Below are 25,460 nucleotides of genomic sequence, written 5' to 3' on the forward strand. Positions count from 1 at the left end.
GTAAGTACATTTATTTATAGGCTTACATTTTTTGAGGTTTGTTAAGCTATCCAAGGCTTAGAGAACAGAAACAGTAGATTAGGGCTCACTATGTATAGCTTTCTAAAAAAATAGATATATATTTCACATTGTTATTGCAGTGAACATAAACTGCTGTTTATCATCTTTGTGCGATCATTTGAGGACAGGGTACAAAATTATCTGCAGACATTTTGATGCACACGCTTAGGGGCACATTTACTAAGACACGAATCTGAACCGAATTGGAAAAATTCCTATTTGAAAACGAACATATTGCGACTTTTTCGTATTTTTTTGCGATTTTTTCGGTGTCTTTACGACTTTTCGGAAATTGTCGCGACTTTTTCATTACCAATACGATTTGCGCGAAAAAATTTGAGTTTTTCGTAGCCATTCCGAAAGTTGCGCAAAATCTGGTGATTTTTTCGTAGCGTTAAAACTTGCGCGAAAAGTTGCGCCTTTTTCGTAGCGTTAAAACTTAAAAGGTGCGACGTTTCGCGCAAGTTTTAACGCTACGAAAAAATCGCAACTTTTTGCGCAAGTTTTAACGCTACGAAAAATCGCCAGATTTTGCGCAACTTTCGGAATGGCTACGAAAAACTCGCGTTTTTTCGCACAAATCGTATTAGTAACGAAAAAGTCGTGACATTTTTCCGAAAAAAACGCAAAATACCGATCATTACGAAAAAAACGCAATCGGACGCATTCGGCCCGTTCGTGGGTTAGTAAATGTGCCCCTTAGTGTGAGTGACATAATACCCTGTAGGACCAACATATTCCCTCAACATCTCTATGATCTTAAAGAGACATTTTTCATTTAAATTTAAATGTTAAAATCAAAAAATGGTTCTACTAAATTAAGAAAACATTTTTACTCCAGTCTTCTTTGAAGTTGTGTTGTCGGAATACAATATGTAGGGATCTGAGTGTGAAGTGATTAATAGTTCACCCCATGATTAACTGCTTTGCAACTGTTTATTGATTCATTATAAAATATATATATTTAGCATTTCTTCCTGGTGTGATCCAAGTTCCAGCATGACGTACAGATAAGCAGTATTCCAGGCACTGCATTAGAAAATGAAAAACGAACTAATACACAGTGGATATCATATATTTTCTGGTGGGCATGGGGTTATCGGATACACTGGCTTGATAAAGTGGCAAAAGCAGTAGTTTTGACAGCATTTCCTACCAGACAGGAAGGGATGTGAGGAATAAAACACCACATTCTCTTTATACCAGTTGAAACCTTAGCATTCTGGTCTTGTATCTTTATTTATCTGTTAGATTTGATTTGAGCCAGCTGCATATCTTCATTTCTTCACTATAAGAATTTATTATATTTGGCTACTTTATAATATTTGCTTTGACAGAAAGATACATTTCTGTACTGATAAAGCATATGATAAGTTACTTGCAAAACAGCCTTAACGGAGAGCAGGAGAGCAATAGACTAGAGTCTAGCATAATACAAACTGCTGGACAAAGAATACAGTGAAATAGCCTTTAAAGCATCAGATGATTTAGACAATATAGCAAAATTGTAGCTAGAGAAACAAAAGGAGCACTCCCTACAAACAATCAACTGCACCAGGTGCTGACTTTTTCATATTTTTAGTGCAAAAAAATCAGATTGGTTCTGCCGCTGTTTACAATTGTTCGGTACAAAAATTTTGGGACTTTCGGATCGTCAATACGATATTATCGGGACTAATATGATTATAGTATCTCGTGATATTTGCGAATTTTTCCTATTCGGGATTCGAACTTGTGTTTTGATAAATCTGCCCCTAAATGTGTTCTTCTTCAGGGACAAACCTGAAGAAGAACACATTAAGGGGCCGATTTACTAATCCACGAACGGATCGAAAGCGTCCGAATGCGTTTTTTTCGTAATGATCGGTATTTTGCGACTTTTTCGTAAATTGTCGCAACTTTTTCGTAGCCGGTACGACTTTTTCGTAGCCATTTGCCCGCCGTTTACGAGTGCTCAATACGAAAAAGTTGCGACAATTGGCGCAAGTCGTAACGGCTACGAAAAAGTCACGACAATTCGCGCAAGTCGTAACGGCTATGAAAAAGTCGCGACAATTCGCGTGTCGTAACGGCTATGAAAAAGTCGCGACAATTCACGAAAAAGTCGCGACGGCGATGAAAAAAATTGCAAAAAATAAGAAAAAGTCGCAAAATGTTCGTTTCCAATCCGATTTTTTCCCATTCGGGATTCGTGGATTAGTAAATCAGCCCCTTAGTGTTCGAAACGCTGGATTAATAAAGATTTTTTGTTCTTTTTTAAAAGTCCCTGTGTGTGCGGCACTCTGTTCTTCATTTATATATATATATACATATGGTATATTATATATATACATATATATATATATATATATAATACACAAAGGAAGCCGGCACTCACGTGTAAAAAACAAAATGTTATGCCTGGGTGCAGTCCCGAAGAAAATATATATATATACCTTCCCAATGATTATGCACACTCCTGTCTCCTTTAATCAAATTTATTAATAATTAATTACATGTATTTGCATGTTAAATTGTTGCTCTTGTGTTTTTATATTTTATATTTTCTGAAAATTTAAGCCATCCATTATGAATTCCTTGTTGTAAATTAAGCATGTTTAATCTGAGCTCTTTGTAGTATGCTTTTATTAGTATGTCTACTAATCTTATAATTTTGTTTTCTTAAATTACTACTGTAATGCCTTGGAATTTTTTAAAGTACAGGTATGGGACCTGTTATCCAGAATGCTTGGGACCTGGGTTTTCCGTAATTTGGATCTCTATACCTTATGTCTACTAAAAATCAATTGAATATTGAATAAACCCAATAGGGCTGTTCTACCTCCAAGAGGGGGTACATATATCTTACAGTAGTTGGGACAGGTACAAGGTACGGTTTTATAAGGAAATAATTTTCAGAAATTAGAATTATTTGCTTATAATGGAGTCTATGGGAGACGGGCTTTCTGTAATTCGGAACTTTCTGGATAACGGGTTTCCGGATAAGGGATCCCATACCTGTACTTTCATTTGGGGATAAAATGCTAAATGAAAAAGAAGTATCAAATGGGGGGATCCCTGTCTCATTCCTTTATTTATTAATATTTGTGCAGGGAATTCAATGAATATACATCCTAAATATATTTCCCATTTTCCTTGTAGAAAGTGAGAACCTTAAACAAGAATAGCCATTAGACCTTATGGAAAGTCTTCTAATCAACTAGACCAAGGATGATATTTCTTCACCTTTGGTTATTTGATGTTAGAAAGTACTATTAAGTGGCCAACAATTTTTGTTGACGCGCGCAACAATTTGTTTTGACGCTGCAAATCCATGCCTGGTGAAGAATTTTGCCCGTCACTGCTCCCAATATATTAGCCACAATAGTGCAAGCTAGAATGCTATATTTATTCTGTAGAATGCTTTATCATATTTCGCCCTTCCAACACGCTCAAACCTCTGCCGCTTGCATCTCCCGCCCCCTTCATGCTCACATACACCCCCCGTCCGTGCTCGAACCACCTCGCTTTATCATTGGCTGCACTTGGGGACTGAACAGGTGGGAGATTTTAACAACTGTCAAAATTTCCTGTCCAGTCCCCAGTGCAGATGCAGCTACCAGGTGGCATTCCGCCCCCAGATCTTTGCCGCCCTAGGCCTGGGCCTTTGTTGCCTGCCCACAAATCCATTGCACTATTCCTCCATGTAGCCCTGGGGATTTATTGGTTATTGTGCCAAATATCTCTTCTGTTATATTTATGCATACTTTCTTGAAATACTCTAAGCAACTGGTTAATTGATTTTATGTTAAAATAAAAAGAAAATCTCTTTTATGGACAAGTTACTGTCTTGTAAAAACAAAAAAAAAGAAAAAAAAAAGAAAAGAAAAGTGGCCGAGACAGGAAAATAGAGTTCATCTTTTGTACAGTCTAACTTAATACTTTTGTTTATTGGGGCTTGTCTGAAATCATTATTTCTACTATATTGGCATTAAGTATATTAAATACTTACCCCTGGATAGTATCGCCCATATGTAATAAAAGGGGGAAGTTTGCAGTAACTTATAGCATCCAATAAGATATTTGCTTTTAATCAGATGACCAGTAAAGGCCATCAGTGTATTAGATGCTATAGGTATGGTTGCAACCTTTTCTGGAAAATAAATACAGGCTTCCACATATTTTTAATTTCTTCCCTATTAATAAAATTGGAATCAGGTACTGTTTTTACAAGCCATGCTAGTAAAATACCTGACAGTGGGTAACCCTAGCTATAGGTAAATAGATCAAAAATGTAGATTAATGTAGATTCATTTTCACTGCCAAAAAAATGTACCTTTTGTGAATCATACAGAAATATTACAGAGAGTTCTGCTCATCTTATTATACAACCCAGCACAATGTATTAAGTATGCAGTTTCTATAAAAAGGTGATACACATGTATCAAAAATGTAGAAGCATAATGTGTACATTTTTACACAGTTTAATTACTATGCTGGTTTTTATCATAAATCAATTAATTCACAGCATGTGAATTTATTCATGTAGGAATAAATATACAATATACTTCAGGCATCCATTCAGTATCAGTAGTTGTGAATCCCCCCCGCCAAGGTGCTCACTGGTTAAATTCTATGGTCTGGGTGCAACTTGCCCCAGACCCTGCATCTGAGTTTTAAGTCCCTCACTGGGTCGGATCCCCCGCTCTCACATAAAACAAATGATCTGCTTACCGAACAGTCCTGTTGACCTGGGTGCTCCTGCCCTGAGTCCGTAGCCAGGGGGAGACAGTATCATCAAAAATCCACAATTCAGCAGGGCACTCCAGGTGGTATTAAAGCCGCAACAGTTAAAGTTTAAAAGTGTTAAGTCTTTATTAGCACATCTCTTCTACACAGCTGCTATTATGCAAATCAAATAATTTTAATATTGGTATTGATGAATAACTATTTTTGAACAAACAAGATACAATAAATATATTTGATTGCTGACTTTTCATCCTTGTTTACAGCTCCAGGAAAGGTTGTGAACCTGACAGTTGAAGCATTAAATTCTTCAGCAGTAAATCTTACTTGGTTTTTACCAAGGCAACCACATGGAAAGATAACCAGCTTTAAGATTAGTGTCAAACATGCAAGAAGTGGAATAATAGTAAAAGATACCACGGTGAAGGTAGAAGATATTTTGAATGGAGCATTGCCAGAATGCAATGTAAGTAGTGCAACACACTTCTATAGATTATAAGTTATAGACTCGTGGCATGAGGGAACGGTGCAAATGTAATTTTCTGCTAATGTGTCACTGAACAGTACATGCACATTGTTTTGGTTGGCATTATGGTATGATACTGCTTAATTAGTGCAATATAGTTCAAGTCTTTTTGCATACTTGTGGACAGCCATGTCAATTTGAGTTATAGGTTAAAAAGATAAGAGCTGAGTTGGTGAGGTAAAGGAATTAAAGGCTCTGCCACAGAGAGTGGTTAATCATATAAAATTCTTCAAAAGTTCCTCAAGCACGATTGCAGGACCAACTGTGAAGAAAAAAGCTTTCCAGTGAGATGACCATAGGAGAAGAGGTGGTAGAGGAAGGTTGCAACAGTAACACATATCAACAACAGAAAAATGAGACATGGATTCCCAGATTGGGGTTAAAGTTACATGATATAGATGGACAGAATGGGGTACACTGTAGAAAATCTACTTTAATGTTTTGTGCAAATGGGAAAGAACTTTAGAAATGGTGGTGTGGGAGGGAAAGGAATAAATAAAAGTAGAAGATAATAGGGTTGATTCACTAAAGTGCGATAATTTTTATCACACGCTTTTTTGCGTTAAAATAGACATGAAAATTAACGCGCGATTCACTAAAGTATTGTTGCATGCGTTGTCGCATATCGCGTGCGTTAAATAGCGCACAACCGCATGCGTTAATTTTACTGCATTGCGTTAATTATCACGCAGAAATAATACTAACGCATGATTCACAAACACTTTGACGCGCTAAATATCGCATTAGTCTATGCGAAAATTAACACCTACTTGAGGCAGGTGGCAATTATAGAAAAGTACAGTTAATGAGCTTTTGGCAATAAAATATGGACTTTGCGGTGTTATTTATTCAAGTATGTGTTGGCCCTAGAGTGATGCAGCCTCCAGTTTGCAGGGATTTTTTCGTCGCCGTTACAACTTTTTCATAAATTGTCGCAACTTTTTCCGTAACCGTTACGACTTGCACGAATTGTCGCGACTTTTTCATAGCCATTACAAATTTTGTGAATTGTCGCGACTTTTTCATAGCCATTATGACTTTCGGGAATTGTCGCAACTTTTTCATAGCCATTACGACTTTCGCGAATTGTCGTGACTTTTTCATAGACATTATGACTTTTGTGAATTGTCGCAACGTTTTCATAGCCATTACGACTTTTTCAAATTGTCGCGACTTTTTTGTATTGAGCGCTCGAAAAATTCGTGACAATTCGAGAAAAAGTCGCAAAATACCGATCATTACGAAAAAAAACGCATTCGGACGCTTTTCGGGCGTTCGTGGATTAGTAAATGTGCCCCTTGGAGTAGTTTTGGCCAGAGAAAATCTGCTCTTTTTTGGCGCTGGTAATTGACCAACTTTTTAAATCTTTTAGGATAATAGAGAATCTTTTCTGTGGAGCACAACAAGCCCCTCATCAACTCGTGGCCAGTCCACAACCACTTCTCCATTTGTATCAAGAACTGCTACATCTCCATCATTTAATTCTATCTGGAATGAACCTATCACTTTCATTGTGGGCCAGCTGAGACCATACACAACTTACTTGTTTGAAGTTTCAGCAGTCACCAGTGAGCCTGGATACATTGATAGCACCATTGTTAGGACTCCAGAATCAGGTGAGTAAAAATCATGTCTTTATTAGTGATTTACATACATAGTAAAATGTAGCTTATTTGACTTTTCCCATTTCTTTTAGCATTTTGCTGTATTCACTTTTTGCCATGACACCAGGAACAGGGTTTTGAAAGATAAAAAAAAAAAAAAAATTCTAAGAAAAGCAAGGGGTCATGTTTAGCAAACTGCCAAAATGACTCTTTGTATGGAAAAAACACAGGTGCTCTAAAACCTTGTTTTAAAAAATGTAAAGAATACTTTTTTACATTGTGGCCAAATGTAATGCAGGATAGGAAGAAGACTTCTACCATGTTTTGTTGCATCACTTCCACACACCACCTCAGTGATCTCCGATCTAGAGAATGCACATCTGAAACCAGGACAAGGTTGACTTCCAGTGATGAACAAGCAGGAACAGTAAATATCACATTAAAAGGCAGAAATCCCCATTGTTCTACATAAGAACATTAAAAAAGTAATTTTTTGTTATTCCTTGAGCTACACAGGGCAAACAGGGACACTAAGCTAATTCCATGTTTGTTCCTTGCAAGGTAGATAATTAGATTATCAGTGCTCAGATAATCCTCCCGTGTGTGTTTTAGCAAAGGGAATTCTCAGTATTGTCTATGGCAGGGTATTTTCTGGCGTTTAGCAGCCATGACATGTAGCTGCTAGTAAGAGTTGCCTCTGCTAAAACACACGTATTATACACAACAATTATCAGTAAATGATCAGCATTGTCTATTTCTGTAGCCATAACAAGTAGCTGCTACTAGTAGCTATGTATGCCTTAAGGCAGTGGCACACGGGGAGATTAGTCGCCAGCGTTAAACCTTTACTACCGAGGGCAACTAATCTCCCTCATATGCCATCCCATCGGCAAAAATGTAAATTGCTGGTGGGGTAAATGGCTTGCAAGCGAACTTTGGGCGACTTCGGGAAACCGAAGTGATGAGTATGCCATCCCGCTGGCGATTTACATTCTTGCCGGTGAGATGGCATATCAGGGAGATTAGTTGCCCGCGGTAGTGAAGATTTATCACGGGCGACTAATCTCTCAGTGTGCCACTGCCCTTAATGACTCCTGTAGTCACAACAAAAGGTGCAACTGGTAATCTAATTATCTACCTTGCAAGGACCATACTTAGCTTTAATTTCCCTGTTTGTTCTGGTTAGCTCAAGAAGTAAAAAAAACAATAGATTTTTAAAACAACGGGCAAAAAGTATGTTCAGCCCAAGCTAAATATGGTGTATACTGCCCCTTTTGGCTAAGAGCACACAGAAAGGTTAGTCATCTGATTAAATCTGGGTTACCAGAGGAGACAAATCTCTCCAAAATGTTTATCCATTGGCAGTAAAGTAAAAAAAATGATATGCCATGAATATAAAGGAGGTAACTATTTGTTTACTGAATACTGTAATAGTAATACATTGTAATAGTTGTTTGATCTACCTGTATAAGCAATTAACTTTATGTAAATGTTTGTTACTAATGCAGGATATCTCACCCTGTGCTCAGTGAGCCTAGTAAGGACAAAAGTATGCATTTATTAACATTTGAATTCCAATAACAATATTGATAAATGATGCATTAACAAACTGGGACAAGGTCAAAGTGCATCTTACATGTTTTCTAGGCTAAAATGAATCCCTGCAAATTTTTGTGGAGTGCACCCAACTGTGAATATCACTGCGGTGGTTGCAAGTTGTCAAATGTATGCTGGGTTTTTATAGTACAGCAATATCTAGGGACCTACAGTTTATTAAGAGTTTAAGGTTAAAGTCCATTTATCATCCAAAGTTACTTAGGTGACCTGATCCATGTTGTTTGCTACAGTGTTATGTTTGGAAATCTTTACTATTACTATGATCTACCGACACTTCCTGCAGAGCTAGATCCGCGTGCCCGTGGCAGTGTTAGCATTACGGTCCTGGTTGCGTTGCCTAGCAACCTATAACACAAAGGGACATATTTATTATGCTTTGTAAAGAATGGCGAGAAAATTCGCCACACATCGCCAGGCTTCGCCGTGTAAAAACGGCGCAAAATCGTCATAATTTTTTACACGTTTTTTCTTCCACCGGAACTTATGGAAAATAACGGCGTAATATCCAGCGTTCAGACGGCGATCTTCTCCATTTGTTTTACACAGCTTTTTACTCTGTTTTTTCGGCGAATTAGTTTTACACAGCATAATAAATACACCCCAAAGTGAAACTCACACTATAGGGTTGATTCACTAAAGGTCGTTAAGCGTTATCTCATGTTTTTTTGCGTTAAAATTGACGCAGAAAAAAATGCGCGATTCGCTAATGTATTGTCGCATGCGTTAAGTCGCATATCGCGTGCGTTAAATAGCGCGCAACCGCATGCATTAATTTTACTGCATTGTGTTAATTCTCGCGCAGAAATAATACTAACGCATGATTCACAAACACTTTGATGCGCTAAATATCGCATTAGTCTGTGCGAAAATTAACACCTACTTGGGGCAGGCGGTAATTATAGAAAAGTACAGTTCATGAGCTTTTGGCAACACAATATGGACTTTGCAGTGGGATTTATTCAAGTATGTGTTGGCCCTAGAGTGATGTAGACTCCAGTTTGCAGGGAAATGGTCATTTAAAAAAAAAAAGTAGTTTTACGAACGTAATGGTGTGTATGGCTAATATAGCTTGCACGCGATAAGTAGCGCACTGTGTTAATTAGCACGCGTTGCATCAAATACCGCACGAAAATAGTCTTCACGACTTAAATAATGCAAGCAGCATCGCGTCTAAATTAACGCAAATAACCTTTTATTGAATTGTGTGTTAAGACGCGAAAAATTAGACGTGATAACATTTTTAACACATGCTATAGCGCTCGTTTTAACGCACCTTAGTGAAGCAACCCTTACAGCTCCAAGTATAGTGAGTGTTGATTATGTCCTTCTAGGCTGACTGAAACGATACAAGGTTCAGAGTGCGGATGCTATAGAATCCAGGGTCCTATAGTGGTTTAAAGGTCTCTCAGATCAGTTATATGCCAGTAATTTGTCTGTGTTTTAAATGGGAGGTATATTTAGGGAGCACTGTATTATGTTTTATTTGATTACATGTTAGTGGACTATTTTTCTCCCTTTAACTTTGTTTCTGTATCTGCTTTCCATAAATAAACCTTTTAGGTGCTGATTATTAATACTTCTTTTGTGTAGATCACCATAATATATTTATAAATAGTGATGAACAAATGTCAGCTACTGCACAACTTTTTTGAGGCACACAATTTATTCTTGATGCACCACTGACTTTTTTGATGCACGCAACTTATTGTAGACGCTACCACAACTTTTCCTTAGGCAACCAATTGCATCAATTTTTGTTCACCCAAATTTTTTCAGCAGGTTCGTGAAAAAGTGAATCCATGCCTGACGAAAAATTTGCTCATCACTATTTATAAACAGAACATGAGAATTTCTTAGCAAAAGCTATGGACAGCAAAATTGCATTCCAATAAGTTTAGTCTTCTGAATGAAATACTATCAGGACTGATAACACTAGGCTTTACAAGATAACAGAAGATTATGAAGTGTTTGTTTAAGGTAGAAAAGATTTGCAAAAACAACAGAAGCTGCTTTATCTCTTTGGCATTCGTTTATTTTCACCTTAAAGGGGAACACTAACCTTCCCTTAAACTCCTACCTGCAACTCCTAGTCCTCCATTGAAAGTAGATATTTTAAAATGAATTAGAGCCCTGACACACAAGAAGATTAGTCGCCCATGACATATCTCCTCTACCTCAGGCCACTAATCTCCTCCAAATTACTTTCCACAAAAATAGAGGGGAACTGGGTGTATACAAAGCAGCCAGTAGTTACATTCAAATTATCTTTTTGCTTTAAGGGCTCTGGCACACAATATGCAATAAGGTCATAGATTGTAACACGAAAATGTATTTTTGCATAAATTGCTGGCATTAGGATATTACATATTTCTGCTTTATTCTGGTAAAACCATTTTATCATTTCAGTCCCAGAAGATCCACCCCAGAATCTAGTCACGGGAAACATCACAACACGCTCTTTCTCTGTGATTTGGGATGCACCGACAATTGTGACAGGAAAATTTAGCTACAGAGTTGAGCTGTATGGTCCAGTAGGTATGCATCCAAATCTTTTAAATGTGTAACCAGTTCCACTTACAATATGACTGGGTGACTGGTAAAAAATTGACGGTCTCATCTTTTCTCTCTTTTTCTGGTAAATAATGACTTCACTAGAACAAAAAGCAAGACATTTTCACATCTGGTGAACTTTATATAATAGATTGTAAATCCTTCCAACAGCAATGAATGTGTGCCTTTTCGGTCTGCAAATTAATGTGTATTTTTCAGGTCACATCCTGGACAACAGCACAAAAGATCTCAGGTTTACATTTACCAACCTTACACCATTCACCACCTATAATGCATATATCAGCGGGGAAACCAGCGCAGGTGTTGGGCCAAGAGCCAACATATCGGTTTTCACCCCAGCAGAAGGTAACAGTCTCTTTTACTTACAAAGGCTTAACACATGTTGTTAGGATTCAAGGCTTAGCACATGTTGTTAGGATTCAAACTGTGAAATGAACAATGCTGTTGCTTCAGTGGTCTCTGTTTTTTTTTTATTACTTGATGTTTCAGCCAAGATAACCCAGCCTGTCCCTTGCTCTCCACAGTCTAAATGTAAAGGAAATGGAAAGATCAGCATAATGCTGGGGATCGCTCAGAAAAGCTAAATTTGATGGACAGTTATCTGTTGTTTAAACCCAAACAAACTATGTAACTGTGTAACATTTCCAGTCTTTGTTGTGCAGTCTTGCACGACACACAGGAAGAGCATTATATAAACGTGTGCTTGATTTAATTGTCTCCCTTTTTGGGGAAAAAACAGACCTCCTATATCTATCTTTATTCTCTATTAATAAAATTGACATCATGGCAGTAAAATACCATCATAGACACCCCCCTGTAGCCCTGTAGCTTGCATGTCATTCACAAGATATGGAGTAGCAGGATATGGAGACACAGATTTAGGCTTTAAGTGCTGGGCTGTAGTGAACCTCCTGACACTGTTCTTTGTATGGAGTGCCTGCTGTTTTGATCCAGCACTCTGTCCAAAGTGCAGCTAGTCCGCAGGTGTAAGTGCTTAGGAAATGAGCACTAAGGGACATGCTCTTGCACTTGCACCTTTGAATTAAATATCTTGCTGAGCACATTTTAGGGTATTTCCATGTTTGAAAGATGCTTTAACAACTACTGCTTGGTAAAGCTGTTCATGTTTTTATATCCAGGCTTATTTGGACATTGGTACACTTTGAAGACTAAGGATGACATTTTACCAGTGCAGTTTAGCTGCTACCACACAGCAAAAATGCTGATTAGTAATGCTTTTTGTGTATGATACACTGTGCCTCTATGTTTCCATTACCATTTCTAGTGAGTGCTACTAAAAGTAGGGTAAAGTTTCCATGTAGAGAACTTTAGAGAATTTTAAGTTGTGCTATTTCTGTTGAAAGAAAACACTGACAACAAAATTGGTGTTTTTTTTAATTGTATAGAAAGTAGGATTTGAATCCAGGATTCTATTTGGGATTTGGCCAAAATTCTGCCTTTTCAAGCAGGTTCTGAATTCTGCCAAATTCATGCCTCTGGCCGAACTGAATCGGAAACCTTTAAAATCATGTGACTTTTTTGCCACATAAACATAGTGATTAAAACATTTCATGCAGTTGTCTTTAGTTCTTCCTTATCCTAATCTGCTTATGCAGTTCAGTATTTGGCCGATTCTTTCGCAAAGGATTCAGGGTTTGCCCGAATCCTAAAATAGTGGATTCAGTGCATCCCTAATAGAAGGAATTGATTATTTTACTTGCAATTTTACATATAGCAACACTGAGTTTGTACTTAACAGCTAAAAGGCAAGCAGAGCCCTCCACTACATGTTTGCTTTGCACCCCTGCTTGTTTATCAGGATGACTATGGAGAAAAATACCATTCTCTTCCTGATTTTCCTCACTACATAGGAGTTATTTGTGCTTCTGCACTTTTCCCCTGCAGCGAGTTGCGCATTAAACTCCATTTATTAGAGGTGCTTGCATCATAATGTGCTCTTTGCACTTCCAAATAGTTGCATTCGGAACTGCTCAGTTCTTTCTGCCTTTGTTCCAAATCAAGTGCTGTTGCGCCTATTGACACTTTGGAGCTACTGCTGCCTCCTGACCATACAGTAGCTTGAGGGTTCCCTTCATGCCCGGCATCAATGGGCGTATCAATGGGCACAGCACACTTCCGTCACTCGCATGTTGAACACTGGAAATTATGCATTTGATTTGTGGCGAAATGCACACACAGTTGCATTTTGGCAATCGGACTAAATTGTGTCAGGCACAGCACAATCGCATCAGGCTTATTGGCCCCTTGTGACCACAATGACACTTTAATCCTGGCAAAAAACTGCATTGTGGGAAAAAATTTTTGATTGCTCTTGAAATTATACTTTGCTCACTTGCAGACAAAACTGAGCCCTCACGTCTCCACTCTTTTGCATTGACACTGCTTTCTTTCAGACTAAATAATCCTACTTTTCTCAGCTCATCCACATGCACAGATCCAACCTACAACACCTTTTTTCTCTTTTCTATTCACTGCTTAAACTGCATACTGTAGCACCATTACCTCCTGTTCACTCATCACAGTAATGCGCAAACCACTTTAAATCCAAAATTAAGCTGATATGCCAAAGCATCATGTCTAAAAATATATATTTTGCTAGTAGTAATGCAGAGGGCAACTTTTACGATATAAAATTAAAGTCACATGGCAAAACTCCATTTACGATATGGAAGAGATCAAGTTAATGACTTAACCCACATAGGGTGTTTTCCTGCGGGAATCTGTACAGGAATCTGTACAGGTGCCCTGTGTTATACATGTTATATATTTCTACTCTATTAATGTGCTATAACTCCAAAGCTTTAAAGAGATGTAGCATCTCTAGATAGGTTATCATAAAAAATGTATTTTATATATGCAAAAATAGTATTTTCACTATAAAGCTCAGTTTTAGTTTTGTTTTTATTTGGCCCTGTTGCTTTCAACTTTGCTCCACTTGGTGGCAGCATACAACAGTATAAATATTCTCCTCAAATCATTATTGAGTAGCTTATATTCCCTTTTGTTAGTCTCCAAACTGTTTTTAAATGGAAAAACTAACCAGTGCTGAACTTTCACATGGCCAATTAGACCTAATTCATACATGTCAGCAACATTTTTTTTTTATAATCCGTAGTACTGTAAACAAATATTTTTCTAAGTTTCTTTCTTATACTCAGACTATATTGCATTCAAATTTATGCCACTGAATTAACAAAATAATTTCTAAAACATTTGAATTTTTTATTATTTGAATCTGTTTATTTAGTGCTAACATATTCCACAGCGATTTACAGACAATCTATATCATTCACCTCAGCCCTTGCCTTGAGGAGCTTACAATCTAAAGTTCTTACTATAGTCGCACATACTGTGGTCAATTTAATCTAGAGTGTGGAAGGAAGTCAGAAAATTGGAAATATAAATTCTGAAAATATCAAAGGAAATCCAACATACACTAATATTACTTTATATCATTGTCCATTTCTTTGCAAAGGATTAACCCCTAAGTACAGGATCTGCCTGGAACAAAGGGGTTAAATCTTGTTTCCTCTTAAGGGATGACCCTGTGTCATGTTTGCCACCTTGGGATGAAAGGGTCACACCTTTTGTTGCATTGAAATGTTGCTGTTGACCTTGGATGTAGTGTGTCTGTAAATAAGAATTATACTACCTCTCAGATTGCTCTTTCCTTTTGCTAGATCACAGTATAACTTGGAGAAAAAAACCTAAGTACAATTTCTTTAGAATGGAAGAGTGTTATAATAATTCCTTTAGCTGGTCATTTTTCCAGTAAACTGGAACCCAGAAACTGGGGGTTAGCAGATACAGGGATGGCAGGAGACATGGCTTTTCATAAAAAATGTCTTGGGGAGAAAGCCAAAGGCAATGTCAGAATAATTGACTAAATAATGTCATCTGTTAACAGGATACATATTGTCATGAAAGCTTTAAAGTATGGCAGGTCCCACAAAGTGCAGAGGCCTGTAGCTATTTGTACAATGCACCCACAATGTTCAAAGTAAAATACAAATAGCAGATTATGGTCTTTTTTCACTTTGCACAATATGTGGTACATTGTAAATAAGCCCTTATATCGCATGGTAGCTAAACTAGCATAAATCTATGTCAATGGAAGTACAATCATATCAAACATAAAGAAACATGTATTGTGAGGGATATTACCACTTTGAAAATATAGACTAAAGAGTGCAAACAAGACTCAAATATCACTGGGAAACCACAGCAAACAAAAGTTTGTTGTGGACTATTTATCATGCTGTGTAAAATTATTTATGCCAAAAAAATGTAAAAAAAAAGTCCAAAATAAAGGGTTAATTTTTAAAAGCAGTGTAATTTCTTTTACTCCACCCAAATGCTGTTTTTTACCCAATTATTTTATGCTGTTATATTTTATATTACTGTGGTAAGCTGGAGGATCGCTGTGTCAGAACTTATTGCAGAAAACTTTTATAGGAAATGTATACAAATCTTTAGGAATATAATTTTTTTTTACACAAAAATACCTGTTGTAAAAAAAAAACTGCTGGTGATGTGTAGTGTATGTGATTTTTTTACACAGCATGCTCCATATTACAGAAAGTGGTCTTATCCTAAAAATCCAGGTCCCAAGAGTTCCTATATATTGGATTTTATGCCTGTACTCTAAACTGGCTATTAAAGTCTTTTTTACTTTCTTAGCCCAAATAGAAGAGCTGCCAGTTGTGGCCGGTTGTCTGATAAAGGCTGTCTATAGTATGTAAAAACCACGAATGTTTACTATTTCAATGCAAATTTTTACATGACAAAATCCTTTACACAATAAATATAAAGCAAAATCATATTTCTTGCCAGCATAACGTAAACTGAGAAGTGATTCTATCTTAAAAGGATATCATTTATATAACACCATTGCCACCTACAGCTCTTAACAGACTAAGGGGTCCATTCATGAAAGCACGAATTTTGATTGGTTAAAATCACGATTGGAAAAAATTCGGAGTAACCATGATAATTTTTGAGGTGCGAAAATGTCACAAAAATTATTTTCTATGAATATTTTGTGGTTGCAATCCGAAAGTCTCAAAACTTTTGCATCCAAATGATCATAAATGGTGTGAAAACCCTTCTGGCTTTGATACAAAATGTATGATGTTGGAAGCCTTTCATAGGACTCAATGGCACTCTACAGACCCAACCTGGCGAAAAGATAGTCACTATACCAAAGCTTGAATGAATAACAAAATTCTTAGTCGTTGCGAAAAGTACAACTTTTTCGTGGAATTACGGAAGTACCACGAAAAAGTCGTACTATTTTAATGATATTTTCGTGGTCAATACGAAAAGTTCTATAAATGAGAAAAAATTTGAATTTTTCTCAATCGTGGTCAATCGTGCTTTAATAAATGGGCCCCTAAGAGTGTATAGCCTCAAGGCAACACTTCACACGTACAAACAGTAACATCTGATTGACAAAGAAATATTCTATTACAATTGCAGAGTTTTAAGTGACATTAAGGTGCTCGCAAGACAAGAACTTTCTAAAAGGGAAGGGAAGTGTGATATAAGGTATGAGTGACCTGTATGGGGGTAGAGACCTTGCCTAATATTACTGTGCATTGAAAATCTGTGAACTGGTAACTAGTATGTGTTTGTGAGAAGAGATAGCAACATAAAAAAGGTGTTCAGGTTGTTAAGGGCCTAGATTCTATGAATGTTTTTCAGGGTATAGTAGCCCTAGGTCCTGGTGCACACCCAAGTGTGAGCTAGATCTACGCAAAGCAAATTGACTATATTTAGTCCTTGGCAAGTCTGTGGTTTACAACTTTTGACTGACCACCCAGCCAGTGAGGGTGCCTGCAGTGTTTGTGCAAGTGGCCAAAAGGCCATTTAGGACACACTGGGATATCAGAGATACATGCTGAAACATGCTGCTACATTTTGCTGCAGCATCACTTCATAGTTAATGTATATATTTATTGGTTTATTACCTCCCTTTTACAGAGCCCAAAGTAAAATAAAACAACATATGCACATTAAGGCTAATTTACAAACACAGTGGAATATGCAAAGTGCACTTTTTCACAGTTTGGTGGTGAGGGAAGATCTTCGGGGGGGTGCGGGCAGAGACCCTTAGTCTAGGGCAGGGCTAGGTATAAATACAGCACTGGAGCTTTGCCACTCCATGCAAGTACATGAAAGTGCAAAAACTATGGAAGAATGCATAATTTAAAATGCAGATGTTAAAAGTATATGTGACGAAATGCATAGACGGTGGGACTTCACTAAATCCATTTTCTGTATAACATGTATTCCAAATCTCAAACCTAATTTGCACATTCTGATTTTAGCAAAGACAAAAAATAGCTGTATCTGGATATTATTTGTTACATCCAGTTATACAAGCAAAATCACTAATTACAAGAGTGCATAGAGCATCTTATCATATTGTTAATTTATATAGCACACATCCTATAGTCTGTAATGCTTACTAATCCATGCAGTATTTTTTTCACCCAGTGCAGTCATGTGACTAGATATTGAAGTCTCTCATTGTGGCTTAATATGTGGTTGGAGTTGCTACTTTGAATCATGGTCAGAAACAGAATAGATTCGTCAGGACAGACACCTATGAAACCACTTTCATGAAATATTTTTTCTAACATATTTTTGTAAGGATTTTTAGCTTACAAAACACAGGTCATGTTACAAGTCACACATAGTTTGCAATGTATGATATAAAAAGAAATAGAAAGCAGATTAATACCCAATTGACAGTATGGTAATGAGTCCACATGATGGTGGATAAGGTCTTATAAAAAAGCAGTTGTCTCTGGGTCTAAGTTTTGTGGTGTTTAGGTGAATTTCATTGGCTTTTATTCTTAATATAAATTAAATAATTTTCACAAATGCTCATTTCTTGAACCCTGCTTCTTAAGCACACATTATTATTTTATTATTATTATAATGCTATAAGCACACATTATTTTATTATTATAATGTTATAAATGTTACCATTTTAGCCAATCATCTCCTCACCTCCTAAACCATTTTATAATTTATCCACATGGTGGCAGCATATAACAGTATAGATTTTGCTCTTCCTAGGGTCATTAATTAGCTTGAATTTGTATAACTTTAAAACTGCAAAGCCCACTTTTTCTGTATATTTCCTATGTTCAAAACAGGTATCATGAAGAGGTCTAGGCGTTCTGCTACCACAGCCTCAGGTGGTAATTACATTGACATTTTCAGTGATACAGTGAAACAAATTAGAGATGAGTGAGTCAGATACCATGAAATCTGAATTCTGAAAACACTCAAGAGAATCTGAAACACTCATTTCTACATATAAAACTCCTTCCTCTTGCAAAGGATTAACCCCATTGTTGCCAGGAACTGGTGCAGATGGGGTAAAATCCTGTTTCCTCTTAAGGGATGACCTTGTGTCATTTTGTCGCCTTGGGATGAAAGTCTCCAGTCTTTGCTGCTGCTTTGTAATGTTGCTTTTCACCTTGGATTTAGAGTGCCTGAAAACATGACTTATAACATCTATCATATTGTTCTTTCCTTTTTTTCCTTTTGCAAAACATTATTTGTATTTATTTTCATTGTCAAAAAGCTGTAGTTGTGCCAACAAGGTCTTACTTGGTATAATATTATTCTTTCAATTTTCTTTATGATAAGGGACATACCATAAATAAATCAGATACCGGCATTATAAACACAGTTATAAAAATACAGGCTTATTCAACAGCCCATACCAGACTTTAGATCATTAAATCTAATTAATTAATTAGAGATATCATTCAATTATCATTAGATGACCTGCTTAAACCGATGCACACAGTAGGGACCAGTTACTAACCTGAAATTGCTATCAGCAGTTAGGTTTGACCATTCTATTACCAGTTTGAAAATAAAAGCAAAGATCTGATTGCTTGCTATGGGCAACTTAATAAATCAGACTCTCAGTGTTTTCTTTGCTGGACCCAGTAATACTGCTGCTGCCTGCTACTGCCCTGTGAGCACACTTTAGAGTTTTCAGGCCATGGCGGTATAACCTTGTTTGCTATTAACATGTTACACTGTGGTTGTTATAAGCTCTCAGTGGTATAAACAGAACACAACAACCATAAATAACAGAATTTAAGCTATCTATGCACATTTACACATATTCAGACTCCATAGATTTGACTTCAAACATAAGGGTATAGGTTAAAGAATAGAGTATAAAGCAACAAGTAAACATAATTAAATAAGCATCCATAATATCATAAAAGATAACTTTGTAAACTGGTACGTAAAGTAGAAATGAATAATTCATTGTACAATTACACGAACATCACTTATTCCAGTCATCCATGGAGTACAGTTGTGTAGCCAAGTCTGACCTGCAACCACCTGCATACAAGAGAATAAACTGAATGGCAAGCTACATTTAAGCACTATAAAAAAGCTTGATGGCATGCGCATAGGATTTAAAACTCAATGTAAATAATGGCTTGCGAGTGCAACCAAGACAAACAGTATGAGTGTATCATGTCGTCATATCATCACTCATGGGCACACTTTGACTCCCCAAAAATATATTGCCAAGCATTGATTACAAAACTTGATAGCATAATGGAGATAGAGGGTCTATGCCATGAATCATTACTATATTTGCTTTAACAGACTTTGTTTTAGGGGCAAACTGGTAGCATTTTATTGGTAAGGACACCAGGTGCTAATTTATTTGGGACGCTTACATTTTCCAGCTCTGACTGAGGCCGCATTGAACACATGGCAGCAGATTACTCATTGTTTCTACCTTAAAGTAGTTCTGAACCATTATTTACATTTATTTTCACACCTGGTGCATATGTAATTTCACTTTTGGAACACTTATTAATGTACAATGCCATTAAATTGCACTTTAGTTATTCTCCAGCTTACATGCAAACTTACATTTTTGATACACTTGTATACATGCTGTAATACCTACAGTATTTTTTTTTTTCCAACAAATTTGAAAAGGGAGGGGAGATCTACATTTTATTTTAATATACATGTATTTACTTTACAAAGTGTGGTGCAAAGTGCAAAATTGTATCCAAATGCTTTCTGCAAAAGTAAATGCAGGCTCCTACATACTTGCATCTTGTACCAAATTGCCAGTTTTGTTCTCGGAATAAAAAGTGCAAAGTACAGGGTGCACAGATGCAAGGGAGCCATGAAACTAACACCTGCTATAAGGTGGTGTTGCTTTCAGGTTTCCCTTTGTAACTGGTGCCTACACACTAAACCAACTTGCACCTAATCAATTGCACACCAATGCCATATCCAGCTTTGTAGGCAAATTAGTATCCACAATGGTGAATTCAGTGGTAAATTGCAAGTTGTGGTGCATGCTACATTATAGGGACCTGTTGTTACACAGTATTCTGGGTGGTAATGCTGCATTGCAAGAAAAAACTTTTGCACTTTGCACTTGTTTTGTAAATGAGATAAACTTTTGTTATCTTTTCTTCCCTAATTTTGCGCATTATACCCAAATTCATCGTGTTATATTTTACATATAATTATGACTCTTAAAACAATCGACTATTCCAAAACTTTTATGTAAGGAATGATATACTTATATACATGTAGGACTAAAATTGGCACAATGATTCTTAAAGGGAATGTATTCCTACAGGTGAAATATTTTATTACCCTTAGTGATTTGAACATTTCTGCTACTGTTTTAACATGGATTTCCTTATGGCGGGAAATAATTCTAGACAGTACATCTGTTATATTCTTGGGTTATAACATATTTTGAAGTTTTATGTCATTCCCTTTAACAACTGCATATTTTACTTTGCATAAAACGCATGCATTCTGTTTATATTGAACTTTGTTTTCAGCACTAATGTTAATGGTAGGTACTATTTATGTATTGAATATCTGTATAATCCAGCTGCTCTATCTAATTAACTGTGCTGTGCTCTATAAAAACACTTTGTAAATGTTTTCTAAAATGAAAAATGTTATTTCCTTTTCAATGTTCTTATTTTTATGCACCTTTCATGGGAAGCACCAATGATGACCCACTCTGCACATGCACTTGGTCTGTCCTACTCTGTAGTGGACCCTATAACAGTGAAAACTGGCTGTGAAGTTTATGCCACAAACATATAGTTAATGCCATTGGCAGAGAATTATTTGAAGTAAGGAAGGCTTAGCCTCCCCCCTTCAAAAAAAAAAAAAAATACCTGTTAGTGTGCATTAATTATAAGTTCTTTAGTGGAAAGCCTTCTATTGGTAGCCTCCAAAAAAGAAAAAGCACAAAGGTTTGTGATTTAGCCAACAGTTCTACAATAGTTAGTGCTTTGCATTAGCTTTCATTCACATCACTGATTACAGCAGAACTATAGTGATGACCCAGCAACTGAGAATTTTTTTTTTGCAAATTACTAATGCTCTTATATCTAATGTACAGTGCTGGTGCGCAGTATTGGTGGTGTTAGTTTTTTGGAGTGACAGCCAAATTAAAAATCATGGAATTTTTCTATTCTTAAGTTTTTATTGATACAGTGCAATAAAAGTGCCATTTTATAGCCCAGCTTCAGCAACAGGCAGCATATACTAGTCTGTTGTTTCCTTCTACTGACAACCCTCAAAATATTTATCACTGATCTGTTAAAAATTGGTATTTTTTAGGCTATGGCACACAGGGCTGATTATCAATCTGCTTATAGAAAGAAGCTGAGAATCGGCCTTTACACTCGAAACAGCTTTTCCATGCACCAGCACCCTGAGCCATTGTGTTGGCCTGGGTACAGGCACACGGAGCTGATTCAGGCACCGATATGCATACAGTACTTGCACCTTTTGGCGCCAAATACACTTAGGGGCACATTAATTAAAGTACGACAGGTCTGATTACAAAAAAATTTTATTTTTTCTAAAGTTAACAACTACTGTGTATATTCTACGATATGTTCATTAATTTGCACAACTTTTTCATTCTTTGCGACAATTTGCTCATCAATTTGTGCGACAAAATCTTATTTGTTGCAACGAGTAAGAAAGTTCTGGAATTCATCCTAGCTTCGGTATCGTGACTTTCCTTGGGCCAGGTTGGAGCTGCAGAGTGCCAGTGAGTCCTATGGGAGGCTTCCAAAATCATGCACTAAAGGTTCAAATTCAGAAAGGTTTTCCGATAATTTTCGGATTTCGTAATTCGAATTTGTACTTTAATGAATGTGCCCCTAAGTGTGCCTGCACTCAAGCCAATACAATGACTCCTTGTGCAGGCACATCCGAAAGATTATTGGATTGTAGGGGCTGATTCTTGGCCTGTGTTTATCCACAGGCAAGCCCTGTGTGGCTTAGGCCTAATGGACCTACTTATACAACAGTACTAATTTTTATAACATGGATACCATTTTCTTCACTGTAACATGTAGGCAGTAACATTAATGGCATCTGCCTGTCACTGCACATACGGGGAACATTTTATCTTGAAAACACTCGTGTGCATTTTCAGACTGAAATCTACCCTGTGTGCACAGTGACACTGATGCCACTGCCTACAGACAAAATGGTACACAGAGGTGAGGTGATGCTGTTGTCTCAGCCAGTGGAGAAAACACCAAGAGTGACATTAGCCATAGGTTTTAGATTCGATTGTAGAGTAATACATAATTGTAGATTGTAGAGTAACCCTCTTAAACTACCTTTAAGATGATTACAGTATATGTAAAAAAACTAGTAATGCTAAATAGCATTCTGAACTTATATTTTTCTTTTTTTTTTAAGTACCTAGTACAGTTTTTGATTTAAATGCAACAGAGATTGCCGCCACTTCTATAACAGTACAGTGGAGAAAACCTCAGCAACCAAATGGCATCATCACTCAGTACAGAGTTAAATCTTCAGTAAACAATTCAGGAGTGGTCATTGAAAATGTTATCCTCACAGGAAAAAATCAGGTACTTTTTTAACTTTAAAAACTGTGTTTGTTAGTGCAGAGAACAATTGGGCATCACAGTAGTTTGGGCTAGCTAATCTACAAGTTGGGCTCTGCAGAATCAGAAAATTTCTTTTAGTCCTTTTTCCTCCCACAGTATGCACCTCAACACCTATACCCATAGTACGCACCTAAACACCTACAAACATTTCCTGCCAAATCTCCAATTAAAGGCTATCTGCTATTTTTTTCTGATTTGCTTTTTCTTTGTAATTATAAGTCTGCATTATACTGTATGTTTAGAAACAACCCTAATGTGGGTTCTTTTTCAGTTATTGTTTAGAATTTTTAGTACCCTTAAAGCATAGGATTTCAAGTTACTCAAAGGTTCCAAATTACTGGCCCCTTATCTGATAAAAATTTCCTGACTCTGGGTAATACACCTTGTACCTGTATTTAGTACAGAGTCTACTGTCGAGCCTACTATAAGAACAATTTGGTTAGATGCATTAAATATATTAGGGGTTATTTACTTAATGATCTTTCAGCAGTGCAAGAGCAATGAGCTGCTGAACGCAGGCAGCACTGTATTCCTGGGGACAGCTGCAGGTCTCTGGGCTCCAAAATTGAGCCTAGAGACCTACGGAAATTCTTTAAAGCAGAAAGGCGGTGTGCAAAGTGCAAAAAAAATGTTGCATTGCACCCATTTTTGCACTTTGGACACTGCCTTTATGTTCTTTAATAACTGCTTTTATCTTAATTGTGCAAAAACAGTATATGCTGCCTTTCTGCCAGCAACAATAAAAGTCACCAGTAGAAAGACCTATACATCACTTCAACTTTCTAAAGTTGAGCAAAATTGCCTGCCTCCTATTGTTGATGGTGGAAAGGCATTTCGGAGTGGTTAGTCACCTGTGATAGCAGAGATCTATCCCAGGCAAATAACTCACTCCATGGGCCATCAGCCTTATGCTGTTGTACTCTGTCCCTAGACAACAAATTAAATATATATATATATCCAATACCTGTTTTAATTATTTTTCATGTTGTTGTTTTGCCATTGTAAAATGGAGTGCACATTGGGTCATAAATAAACATGTTGTTGTAATTATTGTTAGACTGAATAAATTATTTTTCAAAAAGCCATTTTAAGGATTATAACTGGGTATGTGTCCTTTTGCAGTACTCAGATAATCCGACCTCTCCCACGTCAAGTTATATCTCTCAAACCCCTGTGTTTGGGCTTTACAAAGAAGGTTTAACTGGCGCTTATGAAGGTTCAGCCGAGTTTTCTCCCACAACTCAGTTCATGTCTTCAGTGACATTTCATACAAATACGAATGACAACTCAGGTAATGTACTTTTAGAAAGTATTTGATTTTGCTTAGAGAATACCCATTTCCCTTTTTACTTTAACTATACATACTGTATGCAGTGTTGAATCTTTCCTTCTCTCTCCATTTGCTAGGAAGCTTTATAGAACAGATGGTTATGCCACACAAGAAGGAACTACCCTTTGGTCTCACTCTTGACCTATCCTTCTTAGAAAATCTAGCGCCCCATTAGTTTCCTAGCACACTGCATGGACAATCAGTTATTACAGTTGCCAGAGCAGGTGTGATTAGGAAGGATTAACATATCACCTACTTTAACCTAAAGAACCCTGCAACACTTAAACCTCTTACTAACAACTACTGAAATGTCATGATTGGAGTCAAATAGGTCACTGTATTACAAGGCCAGCGTGTGTGGTGGGCAACAGGTGTAGGTGACCCTTTTGACATGTAGATGCCATAATTACAATGGCATACCCTCACAAGTCAATAAAAACAAATGCTTCTTTCAGGGAGATCCTACTTTATGAGTACCCACACAGGGCTTATTTGACAGATATATGTTTAAAATAATATTGCAACAGTACGCATTTTCTGAAAAAAGACACTTGTTATATCCCTGTCTGCACATCTTTAAAGTTTCTCAATAAACCTTTCTGTTTTTCTAAACATTTATCTTGCTTAACATGATACCTTTGTTTTCAAGTTTAAAAAACAGATGTTTTAAACTCATTACACACAATTGAGTGTTGTATTTAGCGTGCATAATGCTGATCTATACAAGGCAGGAGAATTTTCCATTTCTGTAGTCCTCAAAACACTCATTTATTCTTAAAGAAAACTTGGATGAGTAATTAAAAATGCTTGAGCTGCAAACTGTATATATATATATATATGAAATTGGAATCCTTTACATGATGGAACATACACAATGCTATTAAACATTGGGTAAATATATTAAATGTGAATATAATAAAAAAATATTCCTTTAATTCTTTTTTAATAATGTTTGGTGCTTTGTATAAAAGTATTCACTTTATATGTTCGCAGCACATTCTGCTCTCTACGCATGATAAATGAGCCCT

The 25,460-nt window shown here is 36.8% G+C and overlaps 1 protein-coding gene across 4 annotated transcripts in view; it reads left to right on the plus strand.

The window, feature by feature from the left end:
• Positions 1-25,460, plus strand: part of ptprq (protein tyrosine phosphatase receptor type Q) — a 134,271-nt gene that overhangs the window by 24,832 nt on the left and 83,979 nt on the right. For all 4 annotated transcript variants that reach the window (XM_031898882.1, XM_031898883.1, XM_031898884.1 and 1 more), the window contains exons 7-12: positions 5,052-5,251; positions 6,684-6,927; positions 10,939-11,067; positions 11,302-11,448; positions 22,891-23,063; positions 24,225-24,393. In XM_031898882.1, coding sequence (XP_031754742.1) covers positions 5,052-5,251; positions 6,684-6,927; positions 10,939-11,067; positions 11,302-11,448; positions 22,891-23,063; positions 24,225-24,393 — 1,062 coding nt within the window. The remainder of the gene's footprint in view (positions 1-5,051; positions 5,252-6,683; positions 6,928-10,938; positions 11,068-11,301; positions 11,449-22,890; positions 23,064-24,224; positions 24,394-25,460) is intronic.

This window comes from Xenopus tropicalis, chromosome 3 (assembly GCF_000004195.4).
Source record: "Xenopus tropicalis strain Nigerian chromosome 3, UCB_Xtro_10.0, whole genome shotgun sequence".
Taxonomy (NCBI): domain Eukaryota; kingdom Metazoa; phylum Chordata; class Amphibia; order Anura; family Pipidae; genus Xenopus; species Xenopus tropicalis.